Source organism: Populus euphratica, unplaced genomic scaffold (assembly GCF_000495115.2).
Source record: "Populus euphratica unplaced genomic scaffold, PopEup_1.0 scaffold134.1, whole genome shotgun sequence".
NCBI classification, from domain to species: domain Eukaryota; kingdom Viridiplantae; phylum Streptophyta; class Magnoliopsida; order Malpighiales; family Salicaceae; genus Populus; species Populus euphratica.
In genome coordinates this window covers 225,692-243,657 of record NW_011500021.1, presented here as the reverse complement: position 1 = coordinate 243,657, position 17,966 = coordinate 225,692, and the positions used below count along the sequence as shown (strand labels likewise).

General features: G+C 32.1%; 2 protein-coding genes across 3 annotated transcripts; one reads left to right on the top strand and one right to left on the bottom strand.

Moving 5' to 3' along the window:
* Nucleotides 1-3,991: 3,991 nt before the first annotated feature.
* On the bottom strand, nt 3,992-8,885 carry LOC105141893 (putative glycerol-3-phosphate transporter 4). Its single transcript, XM_011049277.1, has 3 exons — nt 7,223-8,885; nt 5,400-5,945; nt 3,992-4,436 (listed from the first exon to the last, which is right to left on the bottom strand). Exons 1-3 carry the CDS (start codon nt 8,253-8,255, stop codon nt 4,399-4,401), a joined length of 1,617 nt encoding a protein of 538 aa, XP_011047579.1. The 5' UTR covers nt 8,256-8,885; the 3' UTR covers nt 3,992-4,398.
* Nucleotides 8,886-9,446: 561 nt separating this feature from the next.
* LOC105141892 (50S ribosomal protein L19, chloroplastic) lies at nt 9,447-11,873 on the top strand. Of its 2 annotated transcripts, XR_845470.1 has the most exons (6): nt 9,447-9,633; nt 9,725-10,096; nt 10,199-10,285; nt 10,391-10,524; nt 11,195-11,371; nt 11,519-11,873. XR_845470.1 is itself a non-coding variant. In XM_011049276.1 (5 exons), exons 1-5 carry the CDS (start codon nt 9,610-9,612, stop codon nt 11,301-11,303), a joined length of 726 nt encoding a protein of 241 aa, XP_011047578.1. In that variant the 5' UTR covers nt 9,447-9,609; the 3' UTR covers nt 11,304-11,611. The 2 variants fall into 2 exon arrangements, 1 of the variants encoding a protein (XP_011047578.1); XM_011049276.1 differs by having other exon boundaries at nt 11,195-11,611.
* Nucleotides 11,874-17,966: the final 6,093 nt, after the last annotated feature.

Below are 17,966 nucleotides of genomic sequence, written 5' to 3'. Positions count from 1 at the left end.
TTATTGTTGTTATTTATAATTTGTACAATTAACCTCTCTGTGGTTTGACCCCGGTCTTGCCGGGTTATTTATTACTTCGACACTCCTGCACTTGGGAGAAGACATCAATCTTTTAGTCGTGTCAGTGTCAAATTAATAAATAAGTCGGCAAGACCGAGGTCGAACACAGGAAGGTTAATTGTATAAATTATAAATAACAACAATACAACAACAACAACAACAACAACAAGATGAACAAATTAAACAACAACAACAGAAGATGATGAGAACTTGGAGATGGAAAATTAATGTAAGGATTAAACAATAATAATAACAAATGTCAAGGTTAGAGGATCCACTAATGGTATGTCAAACAAGTATAGTATAAACTCTTATTATTCAATTGGAAACCACACACAAAGGAGATTCCAATCAGATTATAAGTTGTTTACATAATTACATTAATTATCTTATTCCAATAATATTAATACTTGTAAATATTATCGGGCATTTATGATTATAACTTATGTTAACAACAAATCAAGTTCCTTTCATAGCACAGGTGTAGGTTATACCATACGATTAGGTTATGAAAGTATCAAGTATTTGTTGTACTAAGTATTATGCAGCATAAATCTAAATTAACCATTTAAAAAGCAAAGTATGAAAAGTGAACAAGACAACAAATACAAAATATGTTAGTATCAAACATTAAAGTTCATGTTAAATTTACACTATACTTATTCTCATACCATTGGTGTAACCTTTTCACCTTAACATAATAAATTTAGCTAAATATAATGAAAGAGAGAAACATAAATAAAAAAGATAAAAATATAAATAAAATAAAAGTTAACTAAGTAAAGGAAAGGAAATGAAAGGCATAAACAAGATATTAATGAAAGCAAAAATTAAGCATCATAAAAATACAAAGGGAGAGAATAAAAGCATGATCTTGATCTAGAAACCAAGATGCCTAAATGTATGGCAAATGCCTCCTTTTATAAGCTAAAATTGAGAACTATTGATTTGATGACTAATTAATGAGTGGATGGTCAACTCTTGATTGGTGACAATCTTTATCCTTTCTTTTCTAAATAAAACATCATTGATAACGTCAAAATTTAAACCAGACCTTCACATGAAAATTCTAGTAAATTGTCTCAGCTTTCCAGAGAAAAAAAAAAGCATTGAGGTCATTTGGACTTTTAGAATTTAAGATATAAGCTGAACATTGAACAGTATCTGGGTTGTAGGACAGATTCAGACTTCTTCGTTGTTACTATAATTTGGACTTGAAAATGACCTTTTTAAATCTTAGACTCCCATGAAAGTTGTAAGCCTATTTCTTACCTTTTCATCCATATAGAGTATACCTAAATTTGAGATCTACAGCTCCAGATATGACCCAATTACAGAATAGTGTTCCAATTTGGACTGCACCAACATCTCTTTTCTAAGTTTAGCCATTTCTTTGTCCTTTCAATTTCAATACTTCAATTCATCAATCAATTCTTTTATTTATGTGATAGGTCTGCATTTAGGATGAACATTTACAATAAATTAAAGGTACCTTATGGTATCAAACTTGTTATTATAAAACATGTTTTAGTTAAGGAGTTATTGATACTTTAAATGCAAAATAATGATATAAAACCTTGATAAAAATATACTTTTAAGTATTAATCAAGGAATCCATCCAACTATGTGGAAGCAAAGGATTTCCAAGAAATAAAATCATTAACATCTTTGGCCTGCAAATTGTAATAAACAGTTAAAAAGAGTTGAAAAACAACTACTAGAATCCAAGAAATAATCAAAACCAAAAGAGTTAAGAAATCCATATACAATGAGATCCTAGCTAATATGGAGACTCTTTACATCTCATATGATCTGATCTTCTCAAAAAGTATATCCTTCTCTCCTAAATCCTTGTCAATTTCTTTAAAAGTATTAACGTATTTGGAATTCACTTACTCAAGGTATCGCTCCAAAATGGGTAAATTTAAGTCCAGAGAACGAACCTTTTGCATCAATATTTTGATAATAGAATCCTCAGGCATCCTGGCAACTTGTTAATGCCGAACTTCTTCAACTGGATGTTGATATTAATTTGTTAGGGCTGAGACTTGAGATTATGAGAATTTGAGATTTAGGGAAAGGAGAAAGGGGAAAAGGGTGGGTGGAGACGTGGAGTGTCATGCATAATGAAATTAGGAGCGGTGGCATTTGTGTTAAGAGGTTGCATCTGCATTTTGCTTAAAACACAGATGCAACATGTTTGGTAAAGGAAAAAACACAATTCATTGTTTATAGGTTCCTTAATGTTTTTTAGTCTGAAATGCAGAGGAAAGGAAAGCAACCAATTGTTGCTTTTTATGGGCACTATTCACCTTCAGATGTGTTTGATATTGTGGTAACTATTATGGTTATGGTTTGAAAAAAAATATTTTATAAAAAATATTTTTAGTTGAGGTTGGTTTGGAAAAATATATGTTTGGTTAAAATTATGGTTGAAATTGAGGTTGAACGAAAAGTAGTTTAATGTGTTTAATTAAAGAATGTTTTTCAAATTGAGATTATAAACTAATTATATATATATATATATATTGATAGTTTTTAATTAAAATATTATCTATTTAATTACTGTTATTACATCATAAAATAAATAATACTTTATATAAAGTATTTTTGATTGTTGCATTAAATTATGTGCAATTTCATTACGTATGAAATCTATAAAGACTATAGTTTCCATGATTTCTTGAGCGTACAACAACATCATGTAAAAAATCATCAGGAATAAAATTAGAATTATGATCAAATTTTATAAATATTACGTCGTCATATAATCTCCTTGAAATGTATTTATGTTGTGCCATTAAATCATGTTAAACATTAGTTTTTCAAATAGAACACAATATATGAGAAACTTTTTTGTATTTTTTTTATTTTACTAAGTCATACCTGATTCAATGCATTTAGGTGTGAGATGGAGTCAGTCCTACCCATTAACAATAAAGCTATTATCTATTGTTCACGTAGTAGAACAGTGAAGATATGGAAATGCAAAAAAAGAAAGAGAAAGAGAATGGGAAGAGCAGGCAGCCCCAGGAGGAGGTGAGGGAGTTGCTCTCCGTTGTTCTTCACATAGCACAACAGTGGAGACATGCAAGTGCAAAAGAAGAAGAAAAAGGTGGAGAAAAAAGAAAAGAGCTAGCGGCTCAAAACGGTAATGAGGGAGTTGCTCTCCACTATTCTTCAACATGAACAGTGGAGTCTCCACTATTCACGTTGAAGAATAGTGGAGACATGGAAGTGTAGAAGAAAGAAAAGGGGAAGGGGAAGAGCTAGTCAACTTCCATTTTCTCTCTTTCTGCTCTTCTTCTTGTGCATCTTTAGTTATTACGTTGTAACGCAGTTTGCAACAAAAGCAATAAGCTGCTTCACCCTGCGTTGCAAACGCAGTAAACAATGGGGCTTATAAACAATAAATCATGTTTTTATTTTACCAAACATGTTGCTTCACGTTTTACTTAAAACACAAACATTATCTCATAAACAAACAATCTCTTAATAGAACCAAGAGAAATTTCAGAGCTAATTCCTCCCACATGCAATCATGATTTACCAAATTTTAATTTATCATTTGAGACTTTCTTTCTTATTATACTATTAGCATCACTATCCTTTTATATGGGCTATAATTCTTCTATATTGACTCATTAATTACACAAACGAATTTAGAGAAAACTAAAGATTGGATGAAATAGCCTATAAAAGAAATAAGAAACAATGACATAAGAATTGGTTTATAGCGTGATTGATCATGGCTTTAAAGTTTAAAGCTTCACTTTCATTGTGTTTCTTTTCCAATAAAGAAAACAAAAGAGGAGATTTATTGAATTTCCTTTTCTGAACCCAGTAAGACAGACCTGATGAGATAAATGCAAGATAGGATTATTTATAATTCCAAGACTCATGATTCAGGTTGGTGGGTATGTCTCGGTGCTTTCGAAAAAGACGTGCTTGCATGTCTTGCTAGCTATTGCAAGTATAAACTTGCTCTCGTATTTCACAGGAATGTACCTTAAAATATATGTTCAACGTTACACTAATTAACAGGATGCTCTGTATAAATGGAAACTATTTACAAACAGTGGATTCCATCTTCTGTCAGTTTACACTCAGGGTCCTTCAAACCAAAATAGACAGACCAGGCTTATACTTCATTAGTAGTATTCATCTTGCAGAAAAAAGAGCACTACTAACCATATCCATATCTATCAAGATTTTACAGAAACACATCTTCGAGCCCATTATTTAAGACACATAATTGAGTATTCTAATAAGCCTGTCTTCTAACTTAGTTCTTGATTAACTCGTGTTGTAAGAGCTTCATGAGGTTATACCTGATTTTCATCTTTGATCACCTAGAAGTGGTTGAGATGGAGGAGCTGCAAAACAAATGGAGAGCACAGATTATTTAGACTTGATGTACTTGTATAGAAGAAACCATTATACCATGACATAAGTGGATCGAGGCAGGAAATTCAGTTCTGCCACTGAAAGAATTGAAATGATTAGCAGTGACCAAATAAGAATCATGGAAGCAATGTGAAAATAATATATCACTTTTAGTTTAGTTTTAACTTCTACTCATTCCCAAACTAGTTGGAGTCAAACTACAAAAGTAAATACCTGCATACAAAAGTAAACTAGCAGGCATCATCATATATTCTAACCCTCCCACCACCTACCCTTTCTTATTCCTACCACTTCAAATCGTTAGCTCTTCTTCACAGGACCATCAATAGGCTTGTGGATGCTGTGAACCACGTATAAAAATACAGAATATTTTCGTCCAGTTCAGGATTCCATGGAAGTTGTATTGCCATACAAGGTTTACTGGCCTATAACTTGAGATTAATGTGGATTTCAGAATCTCTCTCAGGATAGCTAACCCATAGATAGATATGAAAGGAAAACTGTTTCCTGACCTTTTCAAACTCTTGATTGCTTGAAACTTCATATGAAGGGTGCGGGGCTTAAGACAAGACGTGGAAAAAAAAAAACCAATATTGAGTTCTTTAACTGAAAGGAAATGAGGTTTAATCCTATCTTGTAGGTGATAGAAGGAGAACGAAATTCAAAGAAACCATGCATTAACATATTTAGAACCTCAGTTGACCTTATTCATTCTTGGCCGATTTATCACATCAGAAATTTCCTCAAGAATGAGTTTTCTATTATTATTATTTTTCTTGTTTTTTCATTCTCATGTACCATGGGTTATGCTAGGTAAGTAGTATTTAACTCAAATAAACCTTACGGACTCAGATAAAAAGTTATATAACTGTACTCTGTCTGTGTCAGTGTGTGTTGTGAGGCGGATGATCTCAGTCAGTGTATTGCATTACCTTCAGAACTTTGCTGTCCACTGGATGAACGCATTGATTTACATGTTTTCTCATTAATTTCAACCACAACCTGACGTGATAAGAGAAGCCCCGCAATAAGAGCACCGAGCATCAGCATCACAAAAACTGTATTCCATCCTTTAGTTGAAAGAAACCCAGTGAGAAGAGGACCAAGAGCTGCACCAATTGATCCAGTACCATCAATAATGGCAGTGACTGTTGCCAATGCTCGAGAATCCCCTCTAAGAGAACTGTGTGTACCAAGGTCAGCAGATACTGCAGTTGTGATAAGTGCATATGGCCCATTTATGAATAAGCCAGCAATCATCATGAGTACAATGTTCACAGTCCGTGATAGATTCCCATATAAGCGGTATAAAAGCATAGAAGGAATTGCAGCATACATGAAACTGGCTGCTGTGATAGCCCGAGCTCTAAGTTTATCAGATATATGGCCAGCAAGAATTCCACCAACAATGCCCCCCACATCAAACAGGGTTGAGAGATTTCCAGCTGACTTCACAGACATATATTCTCCACCAATTTCTGCAGTTTTAAAAACTTGGACTCTTAAGTGTACAAAACAGGATAATCTTGTAAAGATTTCTGACAGCTTGCAAAAACTTATTTTGAAAATTGTATGTGTTCGCAAGAAAACATCCAATTACTGTGAATGCTCTATTCCAGTGACAATATCCTTATGCAGATTATATGCTTGATTTGATATATAAGGATTTCAGTGATGAGTTTCATCTACGTCTCTCGAGCCTAGTTAATCTCATGTTCTACTTCTCATTATTAGTAACAGGTGGCAAAGCAGCTCTATAGTGAGGCTACATGACCATCCTCAAAACCCCTGCATGGCTGAACTAGGAATTTTTATTAGTCAAGCAATTGTACCACAATCTATTACTATTTCAAACTTGCAACTGGAAGTTTGAAACTGCTTTTTATAATGGTCCCCTAAAGCCAATGCCTAGCCCCCCAAAAAGCTATGTGCATCATGATGTAACAAGATTTAACGGTTTGCGACAAGTCCTCAAAATTAACTGATAAGCATGTCAACAGATATAGTAAAGTGAAACTGGTACGAAAGCAGATGACAAGTTAGAATTTAAAATGTCAACAAGAAATTGCAGAATACAACACATTTTTAATTTAAACTTTAAAGTCAAAATTTTAGTTAAATGAAGATAAAATGATGACCATAACTCTTACATAATGCTCCAATAAGAATTGATCAAGGACTAATCAAAACTTAATTTTCAACATATGATAAGTGTGATGTCACAGTTGCAGAGAACGAATTAAACACGAGTCACAAATTGTTCACGTGATCCATCAAACTGCATTGTTTCAAACAGGCCACAACCTACTGTCAAAAACATGTTCCAGGCTTCCGGAATTGTTCTGACAGCCTCCAATAGTAAAATAAACCCCACCCCGTCCCCCCACTTTTTTTTTTGCTTTATTTGATAAATCATTTCAAGTGAAAGCTGCAGATTGAGGAAATCTCATTTGAGCAAAAAACAAAAAATCAAACACTCAACAGATTGAGTGATGAAATAGGTGCTCCCTGCTGAGTAAAATCATTAAGTTCACCAACGAGATCTTAGCCCCTAAGAGCCCTTCATGCTACCTTGATGCTTGATTGATTGCAGTGAATTAGTGAATCCCTGCAACTTGCAATCCTTTCTGTATTGCTAGTCAAAATCCAAGAACAATATAGCACAAACCAGCAAACAAAATCTTATTCAAGAAACAAGGTTAGCAACCAATGAAATACAAAATTCTAATAGCGGAAATTGGATGCCAGATAATACCTGTCTGGCTCAAATAAAACGGCAACCAATACAAAAATGTGTAAGCCACGAGCTTGGAGAAGAACAGGCAAAATGCAAATGGTATCACTCCTGGTATCAAGCAAGCTTCAAGAAGCCCAACACTTCTCCTAGCCCCAGATCTGTCTCGGATGGGAGTACTCTTCCCCTCTTCCACAGTACCTTCATTCTGTGTCTGAGCTTCTACATCGCAAGGCACTGCCTCTGCCCTTGCTGCTGGGCCATTTGGGCAAGGAAATCCAATATCCTCAGGATAAGCAGCTAAAAACAAGAAAACCAATATCCCTGCTATTGCAATAAATGTGCCCGGAGCAATAAAATACCATCCCCAACCGTACTCCAAAACACTTGCAGCAATAAGAGAGCCAGTAATATTCCCAACTGAAGTATGTGCATTCCAAATACCCATTATTAACCCTCTCTTCCTTTTCCCAAACCAATTACCAATCACAGCCACAACAGAAGGCCAACCTGTGGCTTGAAACAACCCAGCAACCATTTGCATAACCAAATAAAACCCGAAAACATGAATGTTCCAAAAGTATCCCATACCAAATAACCCCACAAAAATTCCACTACCAATCATCCCAGAAGTCAAAAACAACCTCAAATCCAATGTATCACCTAAATGGCCAGCACCAAACATTCCCAAAGAATAACAAGCAAGAAATGCAACATCAATCAAACCCAATTTCTCTGTCCCATCTTTCCCATTAAATGGTTCCCAACCTTTATATCCAAACTTACCCTTGTTTTCACTCGAGAATTCATCTTTAACAAAGACATTTCCAATTGGCCAAGGGTACACATTTGTGGTCTTGTTGGGTTCAGGATCCAATGCACTCTTGACTATGCTACTGGGTTTTCTTGATGCATGGTAACTAGTATATGCAATGAAAGTAACCAACAAAACCATGTATCTATGTGTCTTAAGACTATAGTCTTTGCCTCTTATTTTCCTTATAAGCCAAATCCCAGGTGGGATTTTCCTCATTGCATCTAAATTATTAGCCATCTCTAAATTCACAAACAGGATTATCCAATCACTAAACCAAGACAGAACATACTAGATACTACCACATTCTTCGGGAAAGAAAACAGATATTGCCATGAATAAAAGCAATAGCAAGTATAATACGAGAAACAGAATCAAATTCTCAAGAAAATCACCTACTAGCAAGAAACAAATAAGATTTTGTTTTGATAGCAACAAATGGTCGAGAGGGAAGAGCCAAAACAAATTCAAGAAATTTCAGCTTCCAGCGCGTATCAATCTGTAGTTGTTGAATTCATTAAGTTCGAGATTCAAGAGAGCGTGTAGGGATGAGGGTTTCCTCAAGTTCTGGTGTTGGAGCGAGAGAGGGGTTATGTTATGTGAGAGATGAGAGGAAGGGAGAGAATGGCGGGAGAGGAAAGAGAGAGCAAGGAGGGCGGGTCAGGGCAGAAGGAAACGGAGGGCACGTGGCGAGAGGTGGGAATTCGAAACTGGAATCATACGCTTTTTGGTGCCACGCAGATGCAGTCAACCGCGATGAAATAACTCCTAGAAAGCAGTTAATATGCTTACGCAGGACCTTTCTTATTTCCGCGTGGCATGTGCCTCTCCCCTAAAATAGGATTTGTCACTTTAGAGCACACACCCCTTTGGCATTGATGTTTCTTCTCTCAAAAAACATATAATTAGATACGATAAAAATACGTACATGAATATCATTATAAAAAAAATTAGTATCAATTTTATTTTTATATAAGATTTAAGGTTATTTATTTCAATATATTGAATACTTTCTGCTGCTGGAGCCAAGGCCACCAGCATTTCAATTTAAGAGGAAACCACTAGATGCTTCAATAACATTTCTCCTTCACCTAGCATGAAAAGAAAACTGATAAAATCTTGAAAAACATGGCTGAAAGATATAATTAAATTGATTAGATTTTAAATATAATTTTTTAAATTATTAATTTAATTTTTTAAAATTTTAAAATTATTAAAAATTTATATATTTATTAATTTTAAAATTTATAAAATTAATTAAGATACATAAAAACAACCACTAAAAAAAACTCATAAATTGATTGCTCCGGAACCTAGTAATACATATCAATTTATTGGCCCAAAGGAGCTTTAGGTTCGGCCCATATATGAAATCTGGACATTATAGTAATATAAAGCCCAATAAACCAAATAACTAATACACGTCACGCGTGTGCAAGGGATAGAACAATCTGATACATCCTCCCTCCCTCTTCATCTTCTTATTCAACGGATAAGGCGTTCCTCCTCCCACCTAAACCAAGAAGGCAAGAACATGCCCTCTCTTTAATTTTCCTCTCCCTTCCATATTATTATAGTTTTTTCCTCTCCAAACATGGGCACTAAAATTCTCCCTCAGGTACTCCCTCTCCTCTACCTATGCACAAAAACATTTCGATATCTATACAATTTTCTTTTACTGTTTTTTTTTTTTTTGTGTCTGTTTGCAGGCACTTGCTGTTATACCCAGGAGTCCTACTCAATTGCCTGTCCCAAAGAAATTAGGTTTTTCTTCAACAATCAATCGCAGCTCTTATCTTTCCAACTCAGCTTCTTCTAGTAGATTTTCAGTCTCTAGGGTTTCTTCAACCCCATTCAGTTCGAATCTTGAAGTATTTTTTAAGGAATTTTCGAGGCAGAGTTTTGTAACGAGAGCCGAGTCGGAGTCTGGAGGTGGAGAAGTTGTGGAAGAAACTGAGAATGTTGAGGAGGAAGTAGTTGTAGAAGGGAGTGAGGAAGAGGAAGTTCAAGCGGAAGCTGAAGTTGAAGGAGCTGTGAAAGAACCCAGAAAGCCTCGAGTTAAGCTTGGAGATATAATTGGGGTACTTACTTTTATCTGTTCTGGGTTTGCTTCTATAGTAATTATGTTAAGAACAATCACCTTTTAAGTTTTTAATTTCTTGTTCATTGATTTATTTGAGTAGATTTTGAATAAGAGAGCCGTGGAGGCTTCAGAGATGGAAAGGCCGATTCCCGATATAAGGACAGGGGATATAGTGGAAATCAAATTGGTAATTGTTTTCTATTGTTGTTCTTATTCGCATTAGCTTGTTGGTGTTTGGTTTGTGGTGAAATAGAATTCTTTTGAGATGTGATTTTATGTGGTTGATTTACAGGAAGTTCCTGAAAATAGGCGTAGACTGTCCATTTACAAAGGCATTGTCATATCTAAGCAGAATGCTGGTATCCACACAACTATTAGAATTCGGAGGATTATTGCTGGTATAGGAGTTGAGATCGTATTCCCACTGTGAGTACTCCTTTTGCCTTGTCTTACAGTTTTATGTTGGCTATTCATTTGGTTTGCGTAGATGATCTTATTAGTTGAATAACTTCTGTGTAACTCCTAGATGAAACCTGTGATTACACTACTACTGTCTTTCATTTGGATGAGAGCACTGATTTTTACAATGTCTGCTGACTATTATTCAGTATTCTGTGTATAATACCATTTATTTTTGTTTGAAATGCTATATGAATCTAAGAATATTTGACTCTGTAAAAGTTGGAAGTAAATTTTTTTATCTTTTTTTCATAGTTAAGGTTTTAATGAGCTTGTTATGTGATCTGCAATAAAATAAACATTACTGAAGGATTTAGTACATATTCACTCGGGATTTCTATTCATAAAATCACAATCATTGAGCTTTTAAAACAGTAGTGGCACTAAGCTAGAAGCTCCCCTGCTTTTGTTTTGTGGCACATTCCACATCCAGCCTGTTGATGCCAAGAGATAAGCCAATGCCAAGCATGTAGATCCATGATCATGATCAAGATGCTTCTAACAAATTTCCTTGTTCTCATAACACCAAAATCTTGAAGTTTTCTTTTGAGTGTGTTTATCTAATTTTACTTCATAATTTTCCTGGTTCAATAATTAGCGGCTGTGACATGATTAATGGGTTCTTTTACTACCACAGCTACTCGCCAAACATCAAGGAGATAAAAGTAATTAAGCACAGGAAGGTTAGGAGGGCAAGATTGTATTATCTGAGGGACAAGCTTCCCAGACTCTCCACTTTTAAATGAGAAAACATGGATACTGTCATTCTCTGGTCCTTTTCTTCTCCAAATGTGTACCATGACTGCAGAGAATTGTAAGAACAGAATTTCTCTCACTTTGTGAAAATTTGTGCATGCCACATTTGATATGCTAGAATGAGACTACAATGTTTCAGTTTTTGTACCAATTATTTCAGGCTATAGCATTTTCTGATGCCCTGGCTGCAATTTTGTCCTGCCAGGGCATGGGATTACAGAATGTGCTTCGATCTATATTTTTGCATCCTTAATTGGTATGATGAATTTTATCTTCAAATATACGCGCGTCAACATTAGCTGCTGCTGTTTTTTATTTTATTTTTAAAGCGTTGGAAGAGAGTGATAATATAAGATGCTATATGCTATTAGGATTGTGGGTAAACTCTTTATGTGGGATCAACCTCCAGTGTTCCTCGTTATTGTCCACTGTTCTTTAGAGAGATTGCTGTAATCCAGCCGTTTGGATTGGTCATTTGAGGCTGACTAGGTGCTACTTTCAATTTTTATCCTTTATTTTATTTGTTTGATTATAGAAGGCCACCTTGGAGGTTGAAAGAATTCTGATCCTTCTAATTGATGGATATCTATTTTATCATCCATAAGGCCGATTGGTCTTTGGTTTTTACTACCTTATGGACGAAATATTATTGGCGATAAGAACATGTTTTTTATGGTACTGAAATATATATGATCAGTTAAATGCATTAGACATGACACCTCCGAATAGACATAACAAAAATTTATTCCACAACGGTATGTTACTTATCTGATGCATAAACAAGTATTTGTTCGGTTATTCATGTTTTCCTTTCCCAAATGAGGATCGACTAAAGAATTAAATGGTTAACTAGAGGCATCAAGCAAAAGAAGTGATGACAGAAGCTTGAGTGAGAGGTTCAGACAAAGCATTGTGGAGCTGCTGCACCTGGTGAAACTGTCCTGCTAATGGTGGTGCTTATCCTAACACCCATCTGATCATGCCTGTCCTAGCTGTATGGTTTTGAAGAATAGGTTTACTTGATCTCAAAACTTTCGTAACAAAAGGAAGGTTAGGTGTTTAATCCCCACTTGAAGAGAAAAAAAAAAGGGTACTGGTTCAAGCACTTTGTCTCAAAACTTCGTTTTTTTAAATCCTTTTTTTATAACCTTAAGTTTTTTCTTTTCATTTCAGTCCTTTTACATTTATTGTTTTTGAGAATTGATTTTATAGTTTCCTTTTGTTAGCTTATTATCAGGTTTTCATTTTTCTAGAGTAGGAAAACATCTTGACTCAACGTTGAGTTGATGTTGAAATTGCAAAAATTATTTCAGATTTTTTGTTTAACAAATAATTGGAAATAAAAGGACTAGAATTGAGCATGAGTCAAGAAAAAAAATCCTTTTTTGGTAATGAAAAGGAAACCAGATGCAAGATGCAAAAGTCGAGAAAAAGAAACGAGATAAAGAAAAGAGAAAAAAAAAAAAAAAGAGGAAAAGAGAGGAGGAATTAGTTGTCGGAGGAGATGGATACACCGGAGGTGTGCCGCATACACACACCACCTTCCAAGAAAGCTTGTACCCCAATGATTCCAATAACTAGTTAGGTGATTTTCTTAGGTTGGAGGAGCTTTTACGCGCCACCACATTGTCTCAATAACTAGTTATTTAGAACCTTTACCTATTTTCAACAGAATAAGTGAAAATTAATAATTAAAATATAACGTACCCAGGAAAAAAAAAAGAAGAAGAAGGAACTCTTGATGTATATCGAAATAACTACCATTGTCTCGTTAACATCATCGTTGTTGTCACCATTAACACTTGTAATCAATGAAATTATTCAAGCCTCGTAATCATTATTACAACTGCTATTTAACTGTTGTCACTGATACTTTTATCATTGCTAACACCAGTGTTCTACCAATATAATTATTATTAGAACAACATTCACTAAAATTGCATTTTTCATCATCATCATTAATAACATATCTCACCTTAAAGCATTTATTTTTGCATTTTTACTAATGAAAGGCGTGAATGAAATATTATAAGGTTGTAAATAAACATCTAATCCGATTCATATGTCTTGGGGAAATTTTCAACAATGTAAACGAATTGGAGATTGGTTGAACTAGTTCTTGATACATTTTCATTGTTTTTTCATGTAATATTTATCTTAGTCTAAGGCTTACAATATGATATTTAATTTGGTTTAAAAAAAAGATAATTAACAACATATATATATATATATATATATTGTGAGAAATAAGATTTTGGTTGAAAAATAAATATACTAAATTCTTTAAAAATTAAAATTAAATACAGTATTTTTTCATTTAAATATTAAAACTAGCCTTAGTTTTCGCGCTTCACCAAACTATTTTTTTTTTTATTGTTAGTCGGGTTGATCCTTTCAACCAATGACTTGAACCTTGTATTAAGTCGACTCCCGAGTCAGATTTTAAAATTATAATAATAATTATTTTTACTCATACACTGACTCGAATCAACTCATGCTGACTCTCTCAACTTAAGACCTAGATCTTGCTCCTATCGACCTCTAAGTTAGGTTTTAGAATCATGATAATAAGAATTTTTGTCGTTATATTAACTAAAATCAACCTAAATTAATCATCATAATTTATGACTCGGGCTTTCTCTCAAGCTAACCTTGAATCATGTTTTAAAAATAATAATCACCTTTTTATTTTATAATGACATGGATCAACCCCTAAGTCAAGTTTTAAAACTATAATAATAACTACTTTTATCTTTACATTAACTTAAGTTAACGCTCAACCCCACTTGTGACCCGAGACGTGCCTCGAGTTGACTCGCAAATCATGCTTAAAACTATAAGAATAATTATTTTTATTCTTATGTTAACTCAGGTCAACGACTTGTGACTCGGGCTTTGCCCTAAATCAACCATCGAGTTAGGTTTTAAAAATATGATAATAACCATTTTTATCCTTACATGTTTTAGTTGAATAATTTTAAAATTAAGAGTTTTTTATAATAATAGTTTAAAAATAAAAATAATAAATATTTTCTCTAAATACATGTTTTTTTTATTGCTTCAAAAATATACAATTTCACTCTAAAATTATTTCAGAAGCAATTTATTTTTTTATATATTTATTTTGATCTCTTCAAACAAAAATATTTTTATCTCTGTTATGTTTATTCTTCCTATTTCAGGATTGTAACCAAATGCGTTGGAGGTTCAAAGGTTCAAAGTCTTTCCAATGGTTGCTATAATTATAAATAGGGAAATAAATATGCCACGAGATTTGAAATCTCAATTTTATGAATGGGCGATGAAAAAATCACCTACCATAATACGAACTCACTATTGACAACTAAATAGCTTTTGATATTGTGATTTTGTTCCCATTTAAGATAATTTTGAGCATAAAAAAATAATTATTTTTTTGGTTTTTTTAAATAATCAAACCTATTTTTTTTATTTTTTAAATTAAAATTTGAGATCAAACCAAAAACTAGGAATAATTTTTTGATATTTTTGCTCATCTTTTATAAAAGATTTTGGATTTGATGACGTGATGGATATTAAAGAATATTTGAAAATATAGTAAAAATTATTTTTTAAAGTATTTTTATTTTAAAATATATTAAAATATTTTTGACATTACCTTATCAAAACAATTCAAAAATAATAAAAATAAAATAAAAATAAATAAATTTTAATAAAAAACAAGTTGGATCAAACCCTAAACGGCATCTTAATATTGGAATGCAAACCTGAGCTACAAAATTGAACGTGAGAATTTGAACAGAACCTGCAAAACAGACCCCTCCCAAATCTGACTCTGCAGCCTGCAATGCCTAAATTAGTCCAAAAGAATTGATACCGTTAAATTGCATAAAGAGGATAATTCAGATAGTATTTCTTTGGAAATGAGTGTTCAAGTTGATTGCAGCTACGAGGTGAAAATCATATCATTTAATGATATGTTTATGAAGTAGATAATTTATTGCAGCAACTGAGGTGAAAATCATGCCTATTATTATCTAATAAATTAAAACTGCTCAGTCTGGACTGCACAGTGCAAATTATATGTTTCCAGGATGACTCCTATGCTTGAATAGTTCCGCAGACCACGGTACACACATATAATGGAAGGCTAAAAATATAGGTCCCCAGTTAACAATTACTAACTATTTGACTGGCTGTTTGCTGCTAGTCTAATAATTTTTTTCAGTTAAAAATTATAAATATACATGTTTTTTTCAACATGTTTTTAAATATATAAAAAATCTTATTCATAAGTTAAAAAGATTATAAAATAAATTGAGAATTATTTGTACTAATAAATATAAAAAAAATATAATCTTTAGTGATAATTAATAACTAAACTAAAAAATTTAAAAATAGATATAGATCATGAAATTTGATCTCATAAAATGAATCATGACCTAGTTATATTTAATAATTTTATTTTTTGATATATTTTTTATTTAATCAAATAATTATATGTGCCAATAAAACACAAAAAACAAAGTTGTTAGCGACAATGAAAGATTCAACTGGAAAAATCAAGAAATAGATGCGGGTTAAAATATAAAGTGTATGTTTGGAAATATGATAGTGGTTGTTTTTTATAAATATTTTTTATTTAAAAATATATTAAAAAATTGTTTTTGACATCTGCACATCAAAACAATCTGAAAACATAAAAAAATTAAGATAAAAAAATTCAATATTTTATGAAACGCGGTTTGCACTGCATTTTAAAACAGGATTTTAATCTTGCAATATGGGTCATGCACTCAAATGTGTTCATTAAAATAATTTTTTATTAAATTAAACAATGATATAAAAGAAACTCTCATGAAAGCAATTAAATACCAAATATAAAAGAAACTCTCATGAAAGAAATTAAATACCAAATAAAAAAAAAGATTATGTAATGTTGCTCATATTCTAAAAATATTTTATAATTTTATGTTGCTAAATGATATTTTACCAAAGACAAAATTGGAAAAAAAAACTAAGTAAAAATTAAATCATGTTTTATTAAAAAAAAACATCATAGAAAGATGTTAAGAATCTATTAAAATTGAAGAAAAAAAACAACTAAATGATGAGATTGTAAGGGAAAAAATAAAAAAAACCAAAAAAATAGCAAAAATAAGACTCGGATATTTAGGCTTAGACTAAGTTGCCCAACATGTTTAGGCTTTAAAAAAACTCAAGCATGTGGCCTTTTAGTATAGCTCTACTCCTTATTTTTTATTTTTGAAAAATTTTAAAAATATAGATGATATGTTGTTTTTTATGGTAAATAACGCATTGCTTGGTTACTAGAAAATTAGACCATGAGTTTTTTGGCTAAAAAACTTGATTTTTAAACCTTTTGATCTAAAACACTTAGAAAACATTCTACATATCTTATTAAAAAACACATAGAAAACACCCTATACATCTTGTTAAACCCATTCATAATCTCAAATAAACCCAAAATAACCAAAATTAACTTGAAATCATGAAGTTTTCCAAACTCGTATCTACAATAACTGGCAAGGTAAAATGGTAAAGAACACTTAATATAAACTCTCCTCATCGAATGGAATTTGTTAACATCAAATCAGTATTTTTTCATGGTCGATATTATTGTCAATTTCTTTCTCTGCTATTGAAATCCAACCACTTTCTCTCTCATCTCTTAAACTAACTAAAAAAACAAGGAAAATAAAGTTTTGAATCAAAATTAAATTTTCAAAAATACAAGGGTCGAAAGTTTATAATTTTAAAAATTGAAGATCAAAGTGAATGTTTTAATCTAATTTTAAAATGAGTTGTGCTTTTCACATTCTAGTTAATATCAATATGAGTTATGCTTTTCACGTTGTAAGTTGCTGGAGTAAAAATGATAGTTATGATTAGCTAAGCCACTATTGAACTTATATATTATGATAGGATGCATAAAGAAACGAGATATTTATCAAATATATTATATGATTATAATAAAAGAGAATATGATTTGATGTATAGGTATAATTTGTCTGGTTATTAAACCAAACCTCAAGTAGGTTTCCCTATAAAAAAACTTACAATACGAGTAACATGCATAATAAATTTAAAATACCATAAATAATTATAATATTTTGAAATTAATAAATATTAGATGATGAGTTTGATATGTAAAACCTTTAATATATATATATATATGTGTGTGTGTGTGTGTGTGTGTGTGTGTGTGTGTGTGTGTATTATGTTGGCTTATTAATATGGGAGGGTCGAGATGTTGTCTATATATTTTATAATCTTAATGAAAATAACAAATGATACATTTATATCTTGTTGGTTCACTGTTTACTAACTATACTTAAAAACTTTGAAAAAATATTAACTCTTAATAATATCATGGTGGAGGATAAAGTCACTCAATTAAGAGATAGTTATACCCATTTAGTAGATGATGTAGATATAAATAATTAGACTTGTTTATATGCTATCAATGTATCCTGTTATGTTGTTTTATTAATTATGAATTTTCAATTAATTTTAGTGTTTTTAATATTTATCTTGTATTACTCAGGGTTTTTAAAAACATATTAAAAACACTAAAATTAATTGTAAATTTATAATTAATAAAATAACATAATATAAAATTCATAATCTATATATATATATATATATTAGAG